General features: G+C 32.7%; 2 protein-coding genes across 2 annotated transcripts in view; one reads left to right on the plus strand and one right to left on the minus strand.

The window, feature by feature from the left end:
• The first annotated feature begins 406 nt into the window (after positions 1-406).
• On the plus strand, positions 407-7,308 carry klf17 (Kruppel like factor 17). The gene is made up of 3 exons (XM_062070418.1): positions 407-523; positions 598-1,282; positions 5,352-7,308. Exons 1-3 carry the CDS (start codon positions 479-481, stop codon positions 5,525-5,527), a joined length of 906 nt encoding a protein of 301 aa, XP_061926402.1. The 5' UTR covers positions 407-478; the 3' UTR covers positions 5,528-7,308.
• Positions 7,309-20,985: 13,677 nt separating this feature from the next.
• Positions 20,986-21,036, minus strand: part of ppp1r35 (protein phosphatase 1, regulatory subunit 35) — a 13,546-nt gene continuing 13,495 nt past the window's right edge. Inside the window, exon 6 of the mRNA XM_062070419.1 lies at positions 20,986-21,036. This exon is cut by the window's right edge and continues 307 nt beyond it. The gene's annotated coding sequence lies outside the window, so the exon portion shown is untranslated.

Raw genomic sequence — 21,036 nt, forward strand, 5'->3', positions numbered from 1 at the left:
TCACATCAAGTCACGTTTCGATGGTCCACGTCACGCACATCAATTACACATGCGCGATCACCTCAGCACGTCAACACTGCGTGTGTGTGTGTGTGTGTATAGATAAACTGGGGGGGGGGGGGGGGGGGGGCGAAACCGCAAGAAGGGGGCTTGTGTGTGTGTGTGTGTGTGTGTGTGTGTGTGTGTGTGTGTGTGCGCACGCAATGCACGGAGACGAGAAGGTGCGTGGATTAAAAATACATGTTGTGTTATTTACCTTGCAAGGGACACACACACACGCGTGTGTGCGTGGGGGGGAGGGGGCGTATAGGTGTGCGCGTGCGCAAAGGAGTACAAGCCCCGCCCCCCTGGTCAAGGTGCTTATAAGACGCTGCAGTTTGCGTCCTGCACACTTTTAACAGCAAGCAGGATTCTCTCCTCTCTTTTCTGCACTTTTTATTCTTATTTGACTTTTTATTTGATTCTATTTGATTCTTTGATGGACGTGGCCGTGGATCACGTGGCCATGGATCACTTCAACTTTGTGAGTATTTGTTTGCACATTCTATGCTAACATCATCTTGTCTCAAACTAACTTGGTTTTGTTTTGCTTCCCAGCGGCGTAAAGACGCATGCGCGGCGGACATCCAGGTGGAATTTAGCATCGTCCGCTCTCCGGTGCCGCCGCCACCGGACGACGACGACGAGCTCGGCAAGTTCTTGGACTTGGAGTTCATCTTGTCCAACACCATCGGTTCCGAGGCGGCGGCGCCGCTGCCGCCGTCGTGCGCCTACGCGCTGCCGGACTCGCCGGAGAGCTGCGGCGGCGGCGGCGGGAGCTACCGCGGCTACGCGGAGCGCGCTCCGGCGCCGCCGGACGACAAGGCGAGGGTCGCGCGCGAGTACACCGAGCTGCGCGCGCCCAACCAGTACCAGGCCTGCAGCGTCAAAACCGAGTGCGGCGGCGCGCACCCGTGCATGCTGGCCGGTGCGGATTGGCGCGCGTACGACAAGCCGCAGGCGGCGTTCATGCGCATGGCGGCGCCGCCCGAACAGCACTACATGAGCGCGCACTACCAGTACGCGCACTACCCGGGACACTACTGCGCGCTCACGCCGCCCTCCTCGCCCGCCCTGGCGGACTTCTACGCGCCGCCGCCGGACGGCGTCAAGCCGAAGCGCGGCGGCGGGCGCAGGCCGTGGGGACGCAAGCGCGCCGCCACGCACAGCTGCGAGTACCCGGGCTGCGGCAAGACGTACACCAAGAGCTCGCACCTCAAGGCGCACATGCGCACGCACACAGGTGAGCTCCCCGCCTAACCCCTCCCCCTTTTAAAAAAAAAGTGTTTCCTGTTTGTTTGGGTACTCGATTCCGCGGAATAATATGAGCGCAATTGGACTAATTTGTTACACGCAATGATAACAAAGAAGGTAGACGAAAATCGGGGTAAAATTTTAGCGAAACATCCCAACATCCTGTATGAACACTTTAGATAGAATAAATATGCTTTTACATAGCCAGTAAAATCTGTTTTTTTCTATTAAAGCAATGAAATAAATGGATCAAATTACAATATTTTGTGTTTTCTTGCAAAATATTGCCAACATCTACCGAACTAGTATTTTTCAGCGTTTTTTTTTGTATGTCGGGTGTTGTCAAATTAAGGACTACGTAGTAGAAATGAGCTGTTTCGAATCATGTATCATGCACATTGTCCACCAAATAATAAATACAAACATTTAATTAAGAAGTGAACATCAATTTTGCACTCGCAACTTCATTTGGCCCCATGATGATTTTTAATTTTTTTTTTTTTTACCAAAAATGCATGCTGAGTATTTCTTCTTTGTTTGAGTACTCGATTCGGCGTAATAATATCAGCGCAATTGGACTAATTTGTTATACTTCTTAATTAAATGTTTGTATTTATTATTTGCATTTTTTCTGTTAAAAAGTCTGCATTTTTTCTCTTAAAAAGTCGGCATTTTTTCTGTCTAAATTTCGGCATTTTTTATGTCAAACAGTCGGAATTTTTTCTGTCAAACAGTCGGAATTTTTTCTGTCAAAAAGTCGGAATTTTTTCTGTCAAAAAGTCGGAATTTTTCCTGTCAAAAAGTCAGCATTTTTCCTGTTATAAAGTCGGCAATTTTTCTCTTAAAAAGTTGCATTTTTCTGTCAAAATTTCGGCATTTTGTATGTCAAACAGTCAGAATTTTTTCTATCAAAAAGTCTGCATTTTTTCATGTCAAAAAGTTGACATTTTTTTCCGTCAAAAAGTCTGCATTTTTTAAGTCAAAAACAGCATTTCTTCTGTTAAAAAGTCAGCATTTTTTCTGTTAAAAAGTCAGCATTTTTTCTGTCAAATAGTCGGCATTTTTCTGTCAAAAAGTCTGCATTTTTTCTGTCTAAATTTCGGCATTTTTTTATGTCAAACAGTCTGAATTTTTTATGTCAAAAAGTCAGAATTTTTTCTGTCAAAAAGTCAGCATTTTTCCTGTTATAAAGTCTGCATTTTTTCTCTTAAAAAGTTGGCATTTTTCTGTCAAAATTTCGGCATTTTGTATACCATACCATACCATACCAACTTTATTTATAAAGCCCTTTAAAAACAACCACAGTTGAAAAACAAAGGGCTGTACACCACAAAGAAATAAAGGCAAAGGACAGACTAAAAAATAAAATTTAAAACAGAAGTAAAATACACATTAAAAAAGCAAATACAAAATTACCCTAAGAACAATTTTGTTAGATAAAAAGCAGTTAAAAAAGTTAAAAGTTAAAAACAGTTTAAAGTCTCATGCTGGGTTAAAAGCCAGTGAATAAAAATGGGTTTTAAGAAGGGTCTTAAAAATAGCCAAAGAAGGGGCCTGTCTCACATGAAGTGGAAGATCATTCCAGAGTTTTGGGCCCGCAACAGAGAAGGCTCTGTCCCCCCTGAGCTTACGCTTGGATTTGGGTACCTCCAGGATCAGCTGATCAGCTGACCTGAGGGACCGGGTGGGGGCATAGAGGTGGAGCAGCTCAGAGAGGTAAGGTGGGGCAAGACCATGTAAGGATTTAAAAACAAGTAAGATAATTTTAAAATGGACTCTAAAAGACACAGGCAGCCAGTGGAGGGAGGCTAAAACAGGAGTAATGTGCTCTCTTTTTCTTGTGTTTGTATGTCAAACAGTCAGAATTTTTTCTATCAAAAAGTCTGCATTTTTTCTGTCAAAAGGTCTGCAATTTTTATGTCAAAAAGTTGGCATTTTTTCCCGTCAAAAAGTCTGCATTTTTTAAGTCAAAAACTCAGCATTTCTTCTGTTAAAAAGTCAGCATTTTTTTCTGTTAAAAAGTCAGCATTTTTTCTGTCAAATAGTCGGCATTTTTCTGTCAAAAAGTCTGCATTTTTTTCTGTCTAAATTTCGGCATTTTTTATGTCAAACAGTCTGAATTTTTTATGTCAAAAAGTCAGAATTTTTCCTGTTATAAAGTCGGCATTTTTTCTCTTAAAAAGTTGGCATTTTTCTGTCAAAATCTCGGCATTTTGTATGTCAAACAGTCAGAATTTTTTCTATCAAAAAGTCTGCATTTTTTCTGTCAAAAAGTCTGCAATTTTTATGTCAAAAAGTCTGCATTTTTTTCCGTCAAAAAGTCGGCATTTTTTCTGTTAAAAAGTCTGCATTTTTTAAGTCAAAAACTCGGCATTTCTTCTGTTAAAAAGTCAGCATTTTTTTCTGTCAAATAGTCGGCATTTTTCTGTCAAAAAGTCAGCATTTTTTTCTGTTAAAAAGTCTGCATTTTTTCTGTCTAAATTTCGGCATTTTTTATGTCAAACAGTCGGAATTTTTTATGTCAAAAAGTCAGAATTTTTTATGTCAAAAAGTCAGCATTTTTCCTGTTATAAAGTCGGCATTTTTTCTCTTGAAAAGTTGGCATTTTTCTGTCAAAATTTCGGCATTTTGTATGTCAAACAGTCAGAATTTTTTCTGTCAAAAAGTCTGCAATTTTTATGTCAAAAAGTCTGCATTTTTTTCCGTCAAAAAGTCGGCATTTTTTACGTCAAAAAGTCTGCATTTTTTATGTCAAAAACTCTGCATTTTTTTCCGTCAAAAAGTCTGCATTTTTTCCGTCAAAAAGTCTGCATTTTTCAAGTCAAAAACTCGGCATTTCTTCTGTTAAAAAGTCGGCATTTTTTCTGTCAAAAAGTCTGCATTTTTTAAGTCAAAAACTCGCAATTTTTTCTGTCAAGAAGTCGCAATTTTTTTTGTCAAGAAGTCATAATTTTTTCTGTCAAAAAGTCCGCATTTTTCTGTCAAAAAGTCTGCATTTTTTCTGTTAAAAAGTCAGCATTTTTCCTGTTATAAAGTCGGCATTTTTTCTCTTAAAAAGTTGGCATTTTTCTGTCAAAATTTCCGCATTTTGTATGTCAAACAGTCAGAATTTTTTCTATCAAAAAGTCTGCATTTTTTCTGTCAAAAAGTCTGCAATTTTTATGTCAAAAAGTCTGCATTTTTTTCCGTCAAAAAGTCGGCATTTTTTCCGTCAAAAAGTCTGCATTTTTTAAGTCAAAAAGTCTGCATTTCTTCTGTTAAAAAGTCGGCATTTTTTCTGTTAAAAAGTCGGCATTTTTTAAGTCAAAAACTCGGGATTTTTTCTGTCAAAAAGTCGGCATTTTTTCTGTCAAAAAGTCGGGATTTTTTCTGTCAAAAAGTCGGCATTTTTCTGTCAAAAAGTCGGCATTTTTTCTGTTAAAAAGTCAGCATTTTTCTGTCAAATAGTCGGCATTTTTCTGTTAAAATTTCGGCATTTTTTTCTGTCAAAAAGTTTAAATTTTTTCCGCCAAAAAGTCGGGATTTTTTCTGTCAAAAAGTCAGCATTTTTTCTGTCAAAATGTTTGAATTTTTTCCGTCAAAAAGTCTGCATTTTTTCAGTCAAAAAGTCGGCATTTTTTCAGTCAAAAAGTCGGGATTTTTTCTGTCAAAATGTCGGGATTTTTTCTGTCAAATAGTCGGCATTTTTCTGTCAAAAAGTCTGAATTTTTTCTGTCAAAAAGTCAGCATTTTTTCTGTCAAAAAGTCAGCATTTTTCTGTTAAAAAGTCAGCATTTTTTCTGTTAAAAAGTCAGCATTTTTCTGCCAAATAGTTGGCATTTTTCTGTCAAAAAGTCGGCATATTTCCTCTTAAAAAGTCGGCATTTTTCTCTTAAAATTTCGTCATTTTTTCTGTCAAAAAGTCGGAAGGTTTTCCGTCAAAAAGTCGGCATTTTTTCTGTTAAAAAGTTGCGATTTTTTCTGTCAAAAAGTCTGCATTTTTTCTGTGAAAAAGTCGCGAACCCCCCCCAGTTGGCTTCACCCCGCCCCCTCTAACCACGCCTTTCCCCCTCCCCTAGGAGAGAAACCATACCACTGCACCTGGGAAGGCTGCGGCTGGAAGTTCGCCAGGTCGGACGAGCTGACCCGACACTTCCGCAAGCACACGGGCCACCGGCCCTTCCAGTGTCACCTGTGCGAGAGGGCCTTCTCCCGCTCGGACCACCTGGCCCTGCACATGAAGAGGCATCTGTAGACTATTATGGGATGGCGACACCTGGAAACCCCACACGGCCCAAAACAATGCCATACCTATTTGTTTACATCCAGGAGCGTGCAAGCTTGCTGTTAACGTTCAGCTATTCTATCCATGTCTAGCTATTCCTCGTCCTCCAGTGATAATGCTACTTGTAGGAAACTCACTTCATTTGAGGCACCTGTAGACTATTATGGGATGTCAACAAGTGGAACCCCACTCGGCCCACAAACAAGTCGATACCTATTTGTTTACATTCAGGAGCGCGAGCTTGCTGTTAACGTTTAGCTGTTCTATCCATGTTCAGCTATTCCCCGTCCTCCAGTGATAATGATACTTGTCGGAAACGTACTGTATTTGTCGCCACGGAGGCCAGAATTGGTGATTTGGAAGTAGCTGAAACACGTTTTTAAAGCACACCTTTCTTAGTTTTTAAACCAAAATATGTCCGTTCTCCCCTCTCCTGTCTCCACACTGTTTCGGCTTGCAAGTTCTCTGTGTGTGTGTGTGTGCTAAATAACCAAAACAAGTGGCCCTCTAGTGGCCACTTGATAGCGACCAAAGTGGTCTTGCAGTCCATACCTATTTGTTTACATTCAGGAGCGCTAGTTTGCTGTTAACATTTAGCTATTCTATGCATGTTTAGCTATTCCCCGTCCTCCAGTGATAACGATACTTGTAAGAAACTCACTTTGTCGCCCCGGAGGCCAGGATTAGTGATTTAGAAGTAGCTGAAACACGTTAGCTATGTTTTAAAGCGTTCTCCCCTCTCCTGTCTCCACGCTGTTTCTGCCTGTGTGTGTCCATCCATCCATTTCTACCGCTTGTCCCTTTTTGGGGTTCCAAGTGTGTGTGCTAAATAACCAAAACAATGTTTTTCAAAGGCAGCATAGTTAGGGCCTTCTTGAATTCACCTGTGCCAGAGGGCCTTCGAGGCACATGAAAAAAGGGCACCTGTGGACTATTATGGGATGTCAACAAGTGGGACCCCCACTCTGCCGCCCTCTAGTGGCCGCTTGATCACGACCAAAGTGGCCTTGCAGTCCATACCTATTTGTTTACATTCAGGAGTGCTAGTTTGCTGTTAACGTTTAGCTATTGTATCCATGTTTAGCTATTCCTCGTCCTCCAGTGATAATGCTACTTGTAGGAAACTCACTTTGTCGCCACGGAGGCCAGGATTAGTGAATTAAAAGTAGCTGATAGCAAGCGTTCTCCCCTCTCCTGTCTCCATGCTGTTTCTGCCCGCAAGTGCTCCGTGTGTGTGTCCATCCATCCATCGATTTTCTACTGCTTGTCCCTTTTGGGGTTCCGTGTGTGTGTGCTAAATAACCAAAACAATGTTTTTCAAAGGCAGCATGGTTAGTGCCTTCTTGAATTCACCTTCTACCACCTGGCATTGGATATGAAAAAGGGCAACTGTAGACTATTATGGGATGTCAACAAGTGCAACCCCCACTCTGCCGCCCTCTAGTGGCCGCGGCCCCAAACAACCGTGACCCCTTTGTACATACCTGTGCATATATGAGCTAAATTATGACAGACTAAGTTATTGACTTTGTGAGTGCCTTAACCAGCTGCTGTGTAGAATTCTTTGTACATTTATTTTGTTTTAAACTTCAATTTCTCACAGAGTGCCTATGAAGGTTAGCGTGTTGCATTCGCAGGGATATCTATTTTTTATTGTTTTTTTTTTAAAATATATATTTGAGAAGTATACACCCCATGAACTACACGACAAGATTGTATTTTTTACGCGTAAAGGCTGAAAAATAAAAGTACTTTTGATAAACGTCCAAGTCTTGCTGTGCTTTTTTCCCCAATTCATAGCACCTACCGGTACTTTTATTTTTTTTTTGAGTTTTACCTGTACATATGTTATATCATTGAAGTACTACAAAAATAACCAAATTTACTGGGTTAAAACAACCCAAAAAGGGTTTTTGACTGTTTTTAGTGTGCATGTAATGACTTTATACCAAATATTAGTTTCACATTTGAAATTAAATTGCAAAACTTTTGCAGGATATTCCTATTTTTTTAGTTTCACCTGTAGATGATATGTTTTATCATTGAAGTACTACAAATATAACCCCATTTGTTGGGTTAAAACAACCCAAAAAAGTTTTTTTTTTGACTGTTTTTAGTGTGCATGTAATGACTTTATACCAAATATTAGTTTCACATTTGAAATTAAATTGCAAAACTTTTGCAGGATAATCTAATTTTTTTTGTTTCACCTGTACATGATATGTTATATCATTGAAGTACTACAAAAATAACCCACTTTGCTGGGTTAAAACAACCCAAAAGAGGGTTTCGATTGTTTTTAGCGTGCGTATAATGACTTTATACCAAATATTAGTTTCACATTTGAAGTTAAATTGCAAAACTTTTGCAGGATATTCCAATTTTTTTTGTTTCACCTGTACATGATAAGTTATATAATTGAAGTACGACAAAAATTACCCAATTTGTTGGGTTAAAACAACCCAAAAAGGGTTTTTGACTCTTTTAGTGTGCATGTAATGACTTTATACCAAATATTTGTAGCACATTTGAAGTTAAATTGCAAATCCTTTGCAGGATATTCCAATTTTTTGAGTTTTACCTGTGCATGATATGTTATATCATTGAAGTACTACAAAAATAACCCAATTTTTGGGGTTAAAACAACCCAAAAAGGGTTTTTGACTGTTTTTAGTGTGCATGTAATGACTTTATACCAAATATTAGTTTTACATTTGAAGTTAAATTGCAAAAACTTTTGCAGGATAATCCAATTTTTTTTGTTTCACCTGTACATGATATGTTATATCATTGAAGTACTACAAAAATAACCCACTTTGTTGGGTTAAAACAACCCAAAAAAGGGTTTTGACTGTTTTTAGCGTGCGTATAATGACTTTATACCAAATATTAGTTTCACATTTGAAGTTAAATTGCAAAACTTTTGCTGGATATTCCAATTTTTTTTGTTTCACCTGTACATGATAAGTTATATAATTGAAGTACGACAAAAATTACCCAATTTGTTAGGTTAAAACAACCCAAAAAGGGTTTTTGACTCTTTTAGTGTGCATGTAATGACTTTATACCAAATATTTGTAGCACATTTGAAGTTAAATTGCAAAACTTTTGCAGGATATTCCAATTTTTTTAGTTTTACCTGTACATGATATGTTATATCATTGAAGTACTACAAAAATACCCCAATTTTTAGGGGTTAAAACAACCCAAAAGGTTGTTTTTTTTTACTGTTTTTAGTGTGCATGTAATGACTTTTAACCAAATATTAGTTTTACATTTGAAGTTAAATTGCAAAAACTTTTGCGGGATAATCCATTTTTTTTGTTTCACCTGTACATGATATGTTATATTATTGAAGTACTACAAAAATAACCCACTTTGTTGGGTTAAAACAACCCAAAAAAGGGTTTTGACTGTTTTTAGCGTGCGTATAATGACTTTATACCAAATATTAGTTTCACATTTGAAGTTAAATTGCAAACTTTTGCAGGATATTCCAATTTTTTTTGTTTCACCTGTACATGATAAGTTATATAATTGAAGTACTACAAAAATAACCCACTTTGTTGGGTTAAAACAACCCAAAAAAGGGTTTTTGACTGTTTTTAGTGTGCATGTAATGACTTTATACCAAATATTAGTTTTACATTTGAATTTGGGAGAAAGAAAGGTACATACAGCTATTGGAGCAACATATGTTGCCATCCAAGCAACGTTACCATGGACGCCCCTGATTATTTCAGCAAAACAATGCCAAGCCTGTCAAAAAGTTGGCATTTTTGCTGTCAAAAAGTCGGCATTTTTGCTGTTAAAAAGTCGGCATTTTTTCTGACAAAAAGTCTGCATTTTTTCTGACAAAAAGTTGAAATTTTTTCTGACAAAAAGTCTGCATTTTTCCTGTCAAAAAGTCAGCTTTTATTTTGTCAAAAAGTCGGAATTTTTTCTGTTAAAAAGTCGGGACATTTTCTTTCAAAAAGTCTGGATTTTTTTTCTGTCAAAAAATTGGGATTTTTCTTGTCAAAAAGTCTGCAGTTTTCCTGTCAAAAAGTCAGCATTTTTTCTGTTTAAAAAAATCGGGATTTTTCCTGTTAAAAAGTCTGCAATTTTCCTGTCACAAAGTCGGGATTTTTCCTGTCAAAAAGTCAGCATTTTTTCTGTCACAAAGTCAGAATTTTTTCTGACAAAAAGTCGGCATTTTGCCTGCCAAAAAGTCAGCATTTTTCCTGTCAAAAAGTCAGTATTTTTTCTGTCAAAAAGTCGGCATTTTTCCTGTCAAAAAGTCTGCTTTTTTTTGTCAAAAAGTCAGCATTTTTTTCTGTCAAAGAATTTGGATTTTTCCTGTCAAAAAGTCAAAAATGTTTCTGTCAAAAAGTCTATATTTTTTCTGTCAAAAAGTCGACATTTTTTTTGACAAAATCTTGTTGTTTTAATGTTTTTTTTATTAGTTTTTTTTTTTATGTTTTAGTGTCTTACTGTATATGGAAAAAAACAGTACCAAAGTTGATTTTACAGTAAAAAAAACTAATTCGGCGGAATTTAACCGTAAAATCTATCGTCAAATTTATACAGTCTACAATTTGATTGATAATTTGTTTTGAAATCATAAGTCAAGAAGTTATTTAAGTATGGTATTTATCTTTATTTTAACAAAAAATATTTTTGAAATACATGATAATATAATATTTGGATTTGATAATATTGAATTTTAAAAAGATATGCACTTTGCATGCAGTATATGATTTTTAATGTCAAAAGGGAAATAAATACATTTAGTAAGAAAAAATTAAGCATTTTATTAATGCATATTATTTCCAGACTTTCGCGGGCCACATAAAATAATGTGGCGGGCCAAATTTGGCCCTGGGGCCTTGAGTTTGACACCTGCATTTTAAACGTTAATAGTATCCAATATTGCAAAAAATATTACAGTATATTATCATACTTTCCAAACATGTTTTTTTCTAAATAAAAATATTTAACTTTACAACAAACCACCCATAAAATGAATAAAAATTACAATACATTTTACGTTCTTCTTTACAGCATATTACTGTAAATTGAAAAAAACTACTACTGTTTTTTTTTGTTGACTGAGCTGCCAGTTGTTGTTTTTACCGGTGTATTACTGGAAAGAAATATAAATATAAAAATAAAAAATAAAAAAATGTTTACAGTAAAATTTTGTAAATGTAATGGATATGCCGATACAACCCTAATCACTACCATATATGGAGGATATGCGCACAATCCAAAGTAGCTCGTTTGGAGGAAGTAAGACGGAGGGCAAGATTGTTTTATAAACATCTAGGCCAGGGGTCACCAATGCGAAGGGCTACCAGTTTGATACACACTTAAATAAACTGCCAGAAATAGCCAATTTGCTCAATTTACCTTTAACTCTATGTTATTATTAATAATTAATGATATTTACACTTAATTGAACGGTTTAAAAGAGGAGAAAACACGAAAAAAAATGACAATTCAATTTTGAAACATAGTTTATCTTCAATTACGACTCTTTAAAATTCAAAATTCAACCGAAAAAAAAGAAGAGAAAAACTAGCTAATTCGAATCTTTTTGAAAAAATTAAAAAAAAATTTATGGAACATCATTAGTAATTTTTCCTGATTAAGATTAATTTTAGAATTTTGATGACATGTTTTAAATAGGTTAAAATTCAATCTGCACTTTGTTAGAATATATAACAAATTGGACCGAGCTATATTTCTAACAAAGACAAATCATTATTTCTTCTAGATTTTCCAGAACAAAAATTTTAAAAGAAATTCAAAAGACTTTGAAATAAGATTCAAATTTGATTCTACAGATTTTCTAGATTTGCCAGAATATTTTTTTTGACTTTTAATCATAATAAGTTTGAAGAAATATTTCACAAATATTCTTCGTTGAAAAAACAGAAGCTAAAATGAAGAATTAAATTAAAATGTATTTATTATTCTTTACAATAAAATTTTTTTTTTACTTAAACATTGATTTAAATTGTCAGGAAAGAAGAGGAAGGAATTCAAAAGGTAAAAAGGTATATGTGTTTAAAAATCCTAAAATCATTTTTAAGGCTGGATTTTTTTCTCTAAAATTGTCTTTCTGAAAGTTATAAGAAGCAAAGTGAAAAAATTAATGAATTTATTTAAACAAGTGAAGACCAAGTCTTTAAAATATTTTCTTGGATTTTCAAATTCTAATTGAGTTTTGTCTCAGTTTGATACACACTTAAATAAACTGCCAGAAATAGCCAATTGCTCAATTTACCTTTAACTCTATGTTATTATTAATAATTAATGATATTTACACTTAATTGAACGGTTTAAAAGAGGACAAAACACGAAAAAAAATGACAATTCAATTTTGAAACATAGTTTATCTTCAATTTCGACTCTTTAAAATTCAAAATTCAACCGAAAAAAAGAAGAGAAAAACTAGCTAATTCGAATCTTTTTGAAAAAATTGAAAAAAAATTTATGGAACATCATTAGTAATTTTTCCTGATTAAGATTAATTTTAGAATTTTGATGACATGTTTTAAATAGGTTAAAATCCAATCTGCACTTTGTTAGAATATATAACAAATTGGACCGAGCTATATTTATAACAAAGACAAATCATTATTTCTTCTAGATTTTCCAGAACAAAAATTTTAAAAGAAATTCAAAAGACTTTGAAATAAGATTCAAATTTGATTCTACAGATTTTCTAGATTTGCCAGAATATTTTTTTTGACTTTTAATTATAATAAGTTTGAAGAAATATTTCACAAATATTCTTCGTTGAAAAAACAGAAGCTAAAATGAAGAATTAAATTCAAATGTATTTATTATTCTTTACAATAAAACATTTTTTTTTACTTGAACATTGATTTAAATTGTCAGGAAAGAAGAGGAAGGAATTTAAAAAAGTAAAAAGGTATATGTGTTTAAAAATCCTAAAATTGTCTTTCTGAAAGTTATAAGAAGCAAAGTAAAAAAAATTATGAATTTATTTAAACAAGTGAAGACCAAGTCTTTAAAATATTAAAAAGTCAGGATTTTTTCTGTCAAAAAATCTAGATTTTTTTCCTGTCAAAAAGTCGGCATTTTGCCTGTCAAAAAGTCCGCTTTTTTTGGTCCAAAAGTCTGAATTTTTTTCTGTCAAAAAGTCAGCATTTTTTTCTGTCAGAAACTTTAGCTCCGGACTTCTTCTGTTTGATGTTGTCATCACTGCCACAGGTGGTGTGAAAGTGTATTACAAGTGAGTACCCATACGGAGCGCAGCTGAGAAACAGGTACTATTTGGCAGCCCTCTAGGAGTAAGTTACATCAACGTGGCTTCATAGTAAAGGAGTGTGGGTACTAGACTGGCCTGCCTGTAGTCCTGACCTGTCTCCCATTGAAAATGTGAAGGCTAAAATATGAGAAGAGAGACTGTTGAACAACTTAAGCTGTACATCAAGCAAGAATGGGAAAGAATTCCACTTCAAAAATGTGTCTCCTCAGTTCCCAAACCTTTACTGAGTGTAGTTAAAAGGAAAGGCCATGTAACACACTGGTAAAAATGCCTTTTTTTTGCAATGTGTTGCTGCCATTAAATTCTAACTTCATGATTATTTGCAAAAAATAAAGTTTCTCAGTGAACAACACTGCCCCCTGGAGCCCAACCCCTAAATTACAGGTCAGAATAAGACACCTTCTTTCATTTTCCTATTAGGGTTGTACGGTATACCGCTACTAGTATAGTAACACGATACTGATGAATCATATTCGGTACTATACCGCCTCTAAAAAGTACCGCTTTTTTTTTTTTAACGGGCATGACGGCGCGTCGTCACGTGGTGACGTTGCTGGTTTTACCAGCAGAGGAGCATGTTCGGCAGCGCACACACACAGAGTACTTACAAGCAGACACGGTGTGTAGACAGAAAAGGGAGAACGGAAGCATTTTGCAGTCGGTAGTGTTTTAGCTCCTTCTAAATCACTAATCTTTGTCTCCATGGCGACAAATAAAGTAAGTTTCTTACAAGTATCATTATCACTGGAGGACGAGGAATAGCTGAACATGCTTCACTACACACCGTAGGAGGATACAATAGCTCACCGAAGTCACAATGTAAACAAACGCCAACCTGACATCCACTGTAATGATACCAAGTACAGGAGCGTATCTAGTCGATACTACTAGGATTACATTATTATTTTTTGACTTTGTGAAATATTTTGACTTTGTGAAACTTTTTAGAGTGTGTGTATAATATTTGAGTCTGTGAAACATTTTTTTTGATATTGCGAAACATTTTTTTGAGTTTGTGAAACTTTTTAGAGTTTGTGAATATTTTTTTTGAGGTTGTGAAACATTATTTTTGAGTTTGTGAAACATTTTTTTCACTTGACTTTGTGAAACATTTTAGAGTTTGTGAATAATATTTGCATTTGTGAAACATTTTTTTTGACATTGCGAAACATTTTTTTGAGTTTGTGAATAATTTTTTTGAGGTTGTGAATAATTTTTTTGACTTGACTTTGTGAACATCTTTTTTTGACTTTGTGAAACTTTTTAGAGTTTGTGAATAATATTTTTGAGTTTGTGAAACATTTTTTTGAGTTTGTGAAACATTTTTTTGAGTTTGTGAAACATTTTTTTTTAGTTTGTGAAACATTTTCTTTAGAGTTTGTGAAACATTTTTTTGACTTTGTGAAACACTTTTTTTGAGTTTGTGAAACTTTTTAGAGTTTGTGAATAATTTTTTTGAGGTTGTGAAACATTATTTTTGAGTTTGTGTAACATTTTTTTGACCTGATTTTGTGAACATATTTTTTTGACATAGTGAAACTTTTTAGAGTTTGTGAATAATATTTTTGAGTTTGTGAAAAAAAAAATTTAATTTGTGAAATTTTTTTTTTGAGTTTGTGAAACATTTTTTTGACTTTGTGAAACATTTTTTTGACTTTGTGAAACACTTTTTGAGTTTGTGAAACTTTTTAGAGTTTGTGAATAATTTTTTTGATGTTGTGAAACATTATTTTTGAGTTTGAGTAACATTTTTTTTATTTGACTTTGTGCAACATTTTTTTTTTACTTTGTGCAACTTTTTTTTTTGACTTTGTGCAATTTATTTTTTTGACTGTGAAAAAAAAATTCGAGTTTGTGAAACATTATTTGGACTTTGTGAAACTTTTTAGAGTTTGTGGGAAAAAAAATGTTGAGTTTGTGAAACATTTTTTGGACTTTGTGAAACACTTTTTTTGAGTTTGTGAAACTTTTTAAGAGTTTGTGAATAATTTTTTTGAGGTTGTGAAACTTTATTTTTGAGTTTGTGTAAAAAAAAATTTGACTTGACTTTGTGAAACTTTTTTGAGTTTGAGAAAAATTATTTTGAGTTTGTGAAAAATTATCACAAAGCATCACAATTTTTTTTTCCTTTTTTAAAAATTCATATTATGTTTATAAAGTCAGTAAATATGTGCCTGGACACATGAGGACTTTGAATATGACCAATGTATGATCCTGTAACTACTTGGTATCACGTCGATACCTAAATGTGTGGCATCGTCCAAAACTAATGTCAAGTATCAAAGAAGAGAAGAAAAAGTGATTATTACATTTGAACAGAAGTGTAGATAGAACATGTTGAAACAGAAAATAAGCAGATATTAACAGTAAATTAACAAGTAGATTAATAATACATGTTTTACAGTTTGTCCCTCATAATGTGTACAAAATAATAGGTGTATAAATGACACAATATGTTACTGCAGACTAATTAGGAGTCTTTGTTTGTTTACTTACTACTAAAAGACAAGTTGTCTAGTATGTTCACTATTTTATTTAAGGACTAAATTACAATAACAAACATATGTTTCATGTACACTAACATTTTTTGTTCAAATAAAGACAATAATGACATTTTTTGTGTTGTCCCCTTTATTTAGGAAAGTATGGAAAAGAAGAAAAGTCATGTTGGATTCGTCAAATATTGGGGAAATGGCACCATCTTGTGGAATGTTTGTAAAGGTGTTGATATTAGTGTAATGTAAACATTTTCATTTATTGACCAAACGTTTATCTTATTGCTGACATGAGTGATTGTTTCCTTCAAGAAAACAAGTTAACTAAAAAATAAGTAAATACATATTGTTATGAAGGTGTCTGTTACTACATTATGTATATAGTTGCAGTGTGTATATTGTACATATTACATATTGTTATGAAGGTGTCTGTTACTACATTATGTATATAGTTGCAGTGTGTATATTGTACATATTACATATTGTTATGAAGGTGTCTGTTACTACATTATATATATACTTGCAGTGTGTATATTGTACATATTACATATTGTTATGAAGGTGTCTGTTACTACATTATATATATACTTGCAGTGTGTATATTGTACATATTACATATTGTTATGAAGGTGTCTGTTACTACATTATATATATACTTGCAGTGTGTATATTGTACATATTACATATTGTTATGAAGGTGTCTGTTACTACATTATATATATACTTGCAGTGTGTATATTGTACATATTACATATTGTTATGAAGGTGTCTGTTACTACATTATATATATACTTGCAGTGTGTATATTGTACATATTACATATTGTTTTGAAGGAGTCTGTTACTACATTATATATATACTTGCAGTGTGTATATTGTACATATTGTTATGAAGGTGTCTGTGACTACATTATATATATACTTGCAGTGTGTATATTGTACATATTACATATTGTTATGAAGGTGTATGTTACTACATTATATATATACTTGCAGTGTGTATATTGTACATATTACATATTGTTATGAAAGTGTCTGTTACTACATTATATATATACTTGCAGTGTGTATATTGTACATATTACATATTGTTATGAAGGTGTCTGTTACTACATTATATATATACTTGCAGTGTGTATATTGTACATATTACATATTGTTATGAAGGTGTCTGTTACTACATTATATATATATATATACTTGCAGTGTGTATATTGTACATATTACATATTGTTATGAAGGTGTCTGTTACTACATTATATATATATATACTTGCAGTGTATATATTGTACATATTACATATTGTTATGAAGGTGTCTGTTACTACATTAGGGGACGGCGTGGCGAAGTTGGTAGAGTGGCCGTGTCAGCAATCGGAGGGTTGCTGGTAACTGGGGTTCAATCCCCACCTTCTACCATCCTAGTCACGTCCGTTGTGTCCTTGGGCAAGACACTTCACCCTTGCTCCTGATGGGTGCTGGTTAGCGCCTTGCATGGCAGCTCCCGCCATCAGGGTGTGAATGTGTGTGTGAATGGGTGAATGTGGAAATACTGTCAAAGCGCTTTGAGTACCTTGAAGGTAGAAAAGCGCTATACAAGTATAACCCATTTATTTATTTATTTACATTATATATATACTTGCAGTGTGTATATTGTACATATTACATATTGTTATGAAGGTGTCTGTCACTACATTATATATATACTTGCAGTGTGTATATTGTACATATTACATATTGTTATGAAGGTGTCTGTTACTACATGATATATATACTTGCAGTGTGTATATTGTACATATTACATATTGTTATGAAGGTGTCTGTTACTACATTATATATATACTTGCAGTGTGTATATTGTACATATTACATATTGTTATGAAGGTGTCTGTTACTACATTATATATATATACTTGCAGTGTGTATATTGTACATATTGTTATGAAGGTGTCTGTGACTACATTATATATATACTTGCAGTGTGTATATTGTACATATTACATATTGTTATGAAGGTGTCTGTTACTACATTATATATATACTTGCAGTGTGTATATTGTACATATTACATATTGTTATGAAAGTGTCTGTTACTACATTATATATATACTTGCAGTGTGTATATTGTACATATTACATATTGTTATGAAGGTGTCTGTTACTACATTATATATATACTTGCAGTGTGTATATTGTACATATTACATATTGTTATGAAGGTGTCTGTTACTACATTATATATATACTTGCAGTGTGTATATTGTACATATTACATATTGTTATGAAGGTGTCTGTTACTACATTATATATATACTTGCAGTGTGTATATTGTACATATTACATATTGTTATGAAGGTGTCTGTAACTTTTTACAGTTTGTGAATGAAACTTTTTAGAGTTTGTGAATAATATTTTTCAGTTTGTGAAACTTTTTTTTTTACTTTGTGAAACTTTTTTTTGAGTTTGTGAAACTTTTTAGAGTTTGTGAATAATATTTTTTAGTTTGTGAAACATTTTTTTGACTTTGTGAAACATTTTTTTTGACTTTGTGAAACATTTTAGAGTTTGTGAATAATATTTTTGAGTTTGTGAAAACTTTTTTTTGACTTTGTGAAAAAAATGTTTGGGGTTGTGAAACATTATTTTTGAGTTTGTGTAAAATTTTTTTGACTTGACTTAGTAAAACTTTTTTGAGTTTGTGAAACATTTTTTTGAGTTTGTGAAACATTTTTTTGAGTTTGTGAAACATTTTTTTGAGTTTGTGAAACATTATTTTGAGTTTGTGAAACATTTTGAGTTTGTGAAACTTTGTAGAGTTTGTGAATGATATTTTTGAGTTTGTGTAACATTTCTTTGACTTGACTGTGAGACTTTTTTGGGTTTGAGAAAAAAATGTTTTTACTTTGTGAACAATTTTTTATTTATTTTATGAAACATTATTTTTGAGTTTGTGTAACATTTTTTTGACTTGACTCAGTGAAACTTTTTTGAGTTTGAGAAACATTTTTTTGACTTTGTGAAAAACATTTTTTATTTATTTTATGAAACATTATTTTTGAGTTTGTGTAACATTTTTTTGACTTGACTCAGTGAAACTTTTTTGAGTTTGAGAAACATTTTTTTGACTTTGTGAAAAACATTTTTTTGAGTTTTTGAAACTTTTTTGAATTTGTGAAACATTTTGAGTTTGTGAAACATTTTGAGTTTGTGAAACTTTTTAGAGTTTGTGGAAGAAACTTTTTAGAGTTTGTGAATAATATTTTTGACTTTGTGAAACATTATTTAGACTTTGTGAAACTTTTTAGAGTTTGTGAATAATATGTTTGAGTTTGTGAAAAAAAATTTTTGACTTGTGGAACATTATTTTTGAGTTTGTGTAACATTTTTTTGACTTGACTTAGTAAAACTTTTTTGAGTTTGTGAAACATTTTTTTGAGTTGGTGAACCTTTTTTGAATTTGTGAAACATTATTTTGAGTTTGTGAAACATTTTTTTTGACTTTGTGAAACATTTTGTTTGACTTTGTGAAACATTTTGTTTGACTTTGTGAAAAAAATGTTTGATTTTGTGAAACTTTGTAGAGTTTGTGAATAATATTTTTGAGTTTGTGAAAACTTTTTTTTTGACTTTGTGAAAAAAATGTTTGGGGTTGTGAAAAATTATTTTTGAGTTTGTGTAACATTTTTTTGACTTGACTTAGTAAAACTTTTTTGAGTTTGTGAAACATTTTTTTGAGTTTGTGAACCTTTTTTGAATTTGTGAAACATTATTTTGAGTTTGTGAAACATTTTGAGTTTGTGAAACTTCGTAGAGTTTGTGAATAATATTTTTGAGTTTATGAAACATTTTTTGAAAAAAATGTAGAGTTTGTGAAACTTTTTAGAGTTTGTGACAAACTTTTTCGAGGTTGTGACTGAAACCTTTTAGAGTTTGTGAATGAAACTTTTTAGAGTTTGTGAATAATATTTTTGAGTTTGTGATACCTTTTTTTTGACTTTGTGAAACATTTTTTTGAGTTGGTGAACCTTTTTTGAATTTGTGAAACTTTTTTTTTGACTTTGTGAAACATTTTTTTTGACTTTGTGAAAAAAAAATTGGAGTTTGTGAAACTTTGTAGAGTTTGTGAATAATATTTTTGAGTTTGTGAAAACTTTTTTTTGACTTTGTGAAAAAAATGTTTGGGGTTGTAAAAAAATAATATTTTTGAGTTTGTGTAACATTTTTTGTATTTGTGAAACATTATTTTGAGTTTGTGAAACATTTTGAGTTTGTGAAACTTTGTAGAGTTTGTGAAACATTTTTTTTGACTTTGTGAAAAAACATTTAGAGTTTGTGAAACTTTTTAGAGTTTGTGACTGAAACTTTTTCGAGGTTGTGACTGAAACCTTTTAGAGTTTGTGAATGAAACTTTTTAGAGTTTGTGAATGAAACTTTTTAGAGTTTGTGAATAATATTTTTGAGTTTGTGAATAATATTTTTGAGTTTGTGAAACCTTTTTTTTGACTTTGTGAAACATTTTTTTGAGTTGGTGAACCTTTTTTGAATTTGTGAAACATTATTTTGAGTTTGTAAAACATTTTTTTTGACTTTGTGAAAAAAATTTTGGAGTTTGTGAAACTTTGTAGAGTTTGTGAATAATATTTTTGAGTTTGTGAAAACTTTTTTTTGACTTTGTGAAAAAAATGTTTGGGGTTGTGAAACATTATTTTTGAGTTTGTGTAACATTTTTTTGACTTGACTTAGTAAAACTTTTTTGAGTTTGTGAACCTTTTTTGAGTTTGTGAAACATTTTTTTGAGTTTGTGAACCTTTTTTGAATTTGTGAAACATTATTTTGAGTTTGTAAAACTTTGTAGAGTTTGTGAATGATATTTTTGAGTTTGTGAAACATTTTTTTTGACTTTGTGAAAAAAAAATTGAGTTTGTGACTGAAACTTTTTCGAGGTTGTGACTGAAACCTTTTTGAGTTTGTGAATAGTATTTTTGAGTTTGTGAAACCTTTTTTTTTGACTTTGTGGAAAACACTTTTAGTTTGTGAAACACTTTTTTTGACTTTGTGAAACATTATTTTGACTTTGTGAAACATTATTTTTGAGTTTGTGTAACATTGTTTTGACTTGACTTTGTGAAACTTTTTTGAGTTTGAGAAGCATTTTTTTTGACTTTGTGAAAAAGATTTTTAGTTTGTGAAACACTTTTTTTGACTTTGTGAAACATTATTTTGACTTTGTGAAACATTATTTTTGAGTTTGTGTAACATTGTTTTGACTTGACTTTGTGAAACTTTTTTGAGTTTGAGAAGCATTTTTTTTGACTTTGTGAAAAACATTTTTAGTTTGTGAAACACTTTTTTTGACTTTGTGAAACATTATTTTGACTTTGTGAAACATTATTTTGACTTTATGAAACGTTTTAGTTTGTGAATAATTTTTTTGAGTTTGTGAAACATTATTTTTGAGTTTGTAAAACACTTTTCTGAGTTTGTGAAACATAATTTTTGAGTTTGAGAAACACTTTTTTGAGTTTGTGAAACATTTTTGTGTTAGTGAAACATATTTGAGTTAGTGTAGTTTGTCAGTCATTTCCCTCTCACTAGAGATAACGGAGGATAAATAAGACACTTGACTTCTACCACCATTAAAACTTTTAGTATTACATTTATTGATAAAAAAGTGTGTTGGACGGGACAAGATCTAATGAGTGTA

Source organism: Entelurus aequoreus, linkage group LG14 (assembly GCF_033978785.1).
Source record: "Entelurus aequoreus isolate RoL-2023_Sb linkage group LG14, RoL_Eaeq_v1.1, whole genome shotgun sequence".
Lineage (NCBI taxonomy): Eukaryota > Metazoa > Chordata > Actinopteri > Syngnathiformes > Syngnathidae > Entelurus > Entelurus aequoreus.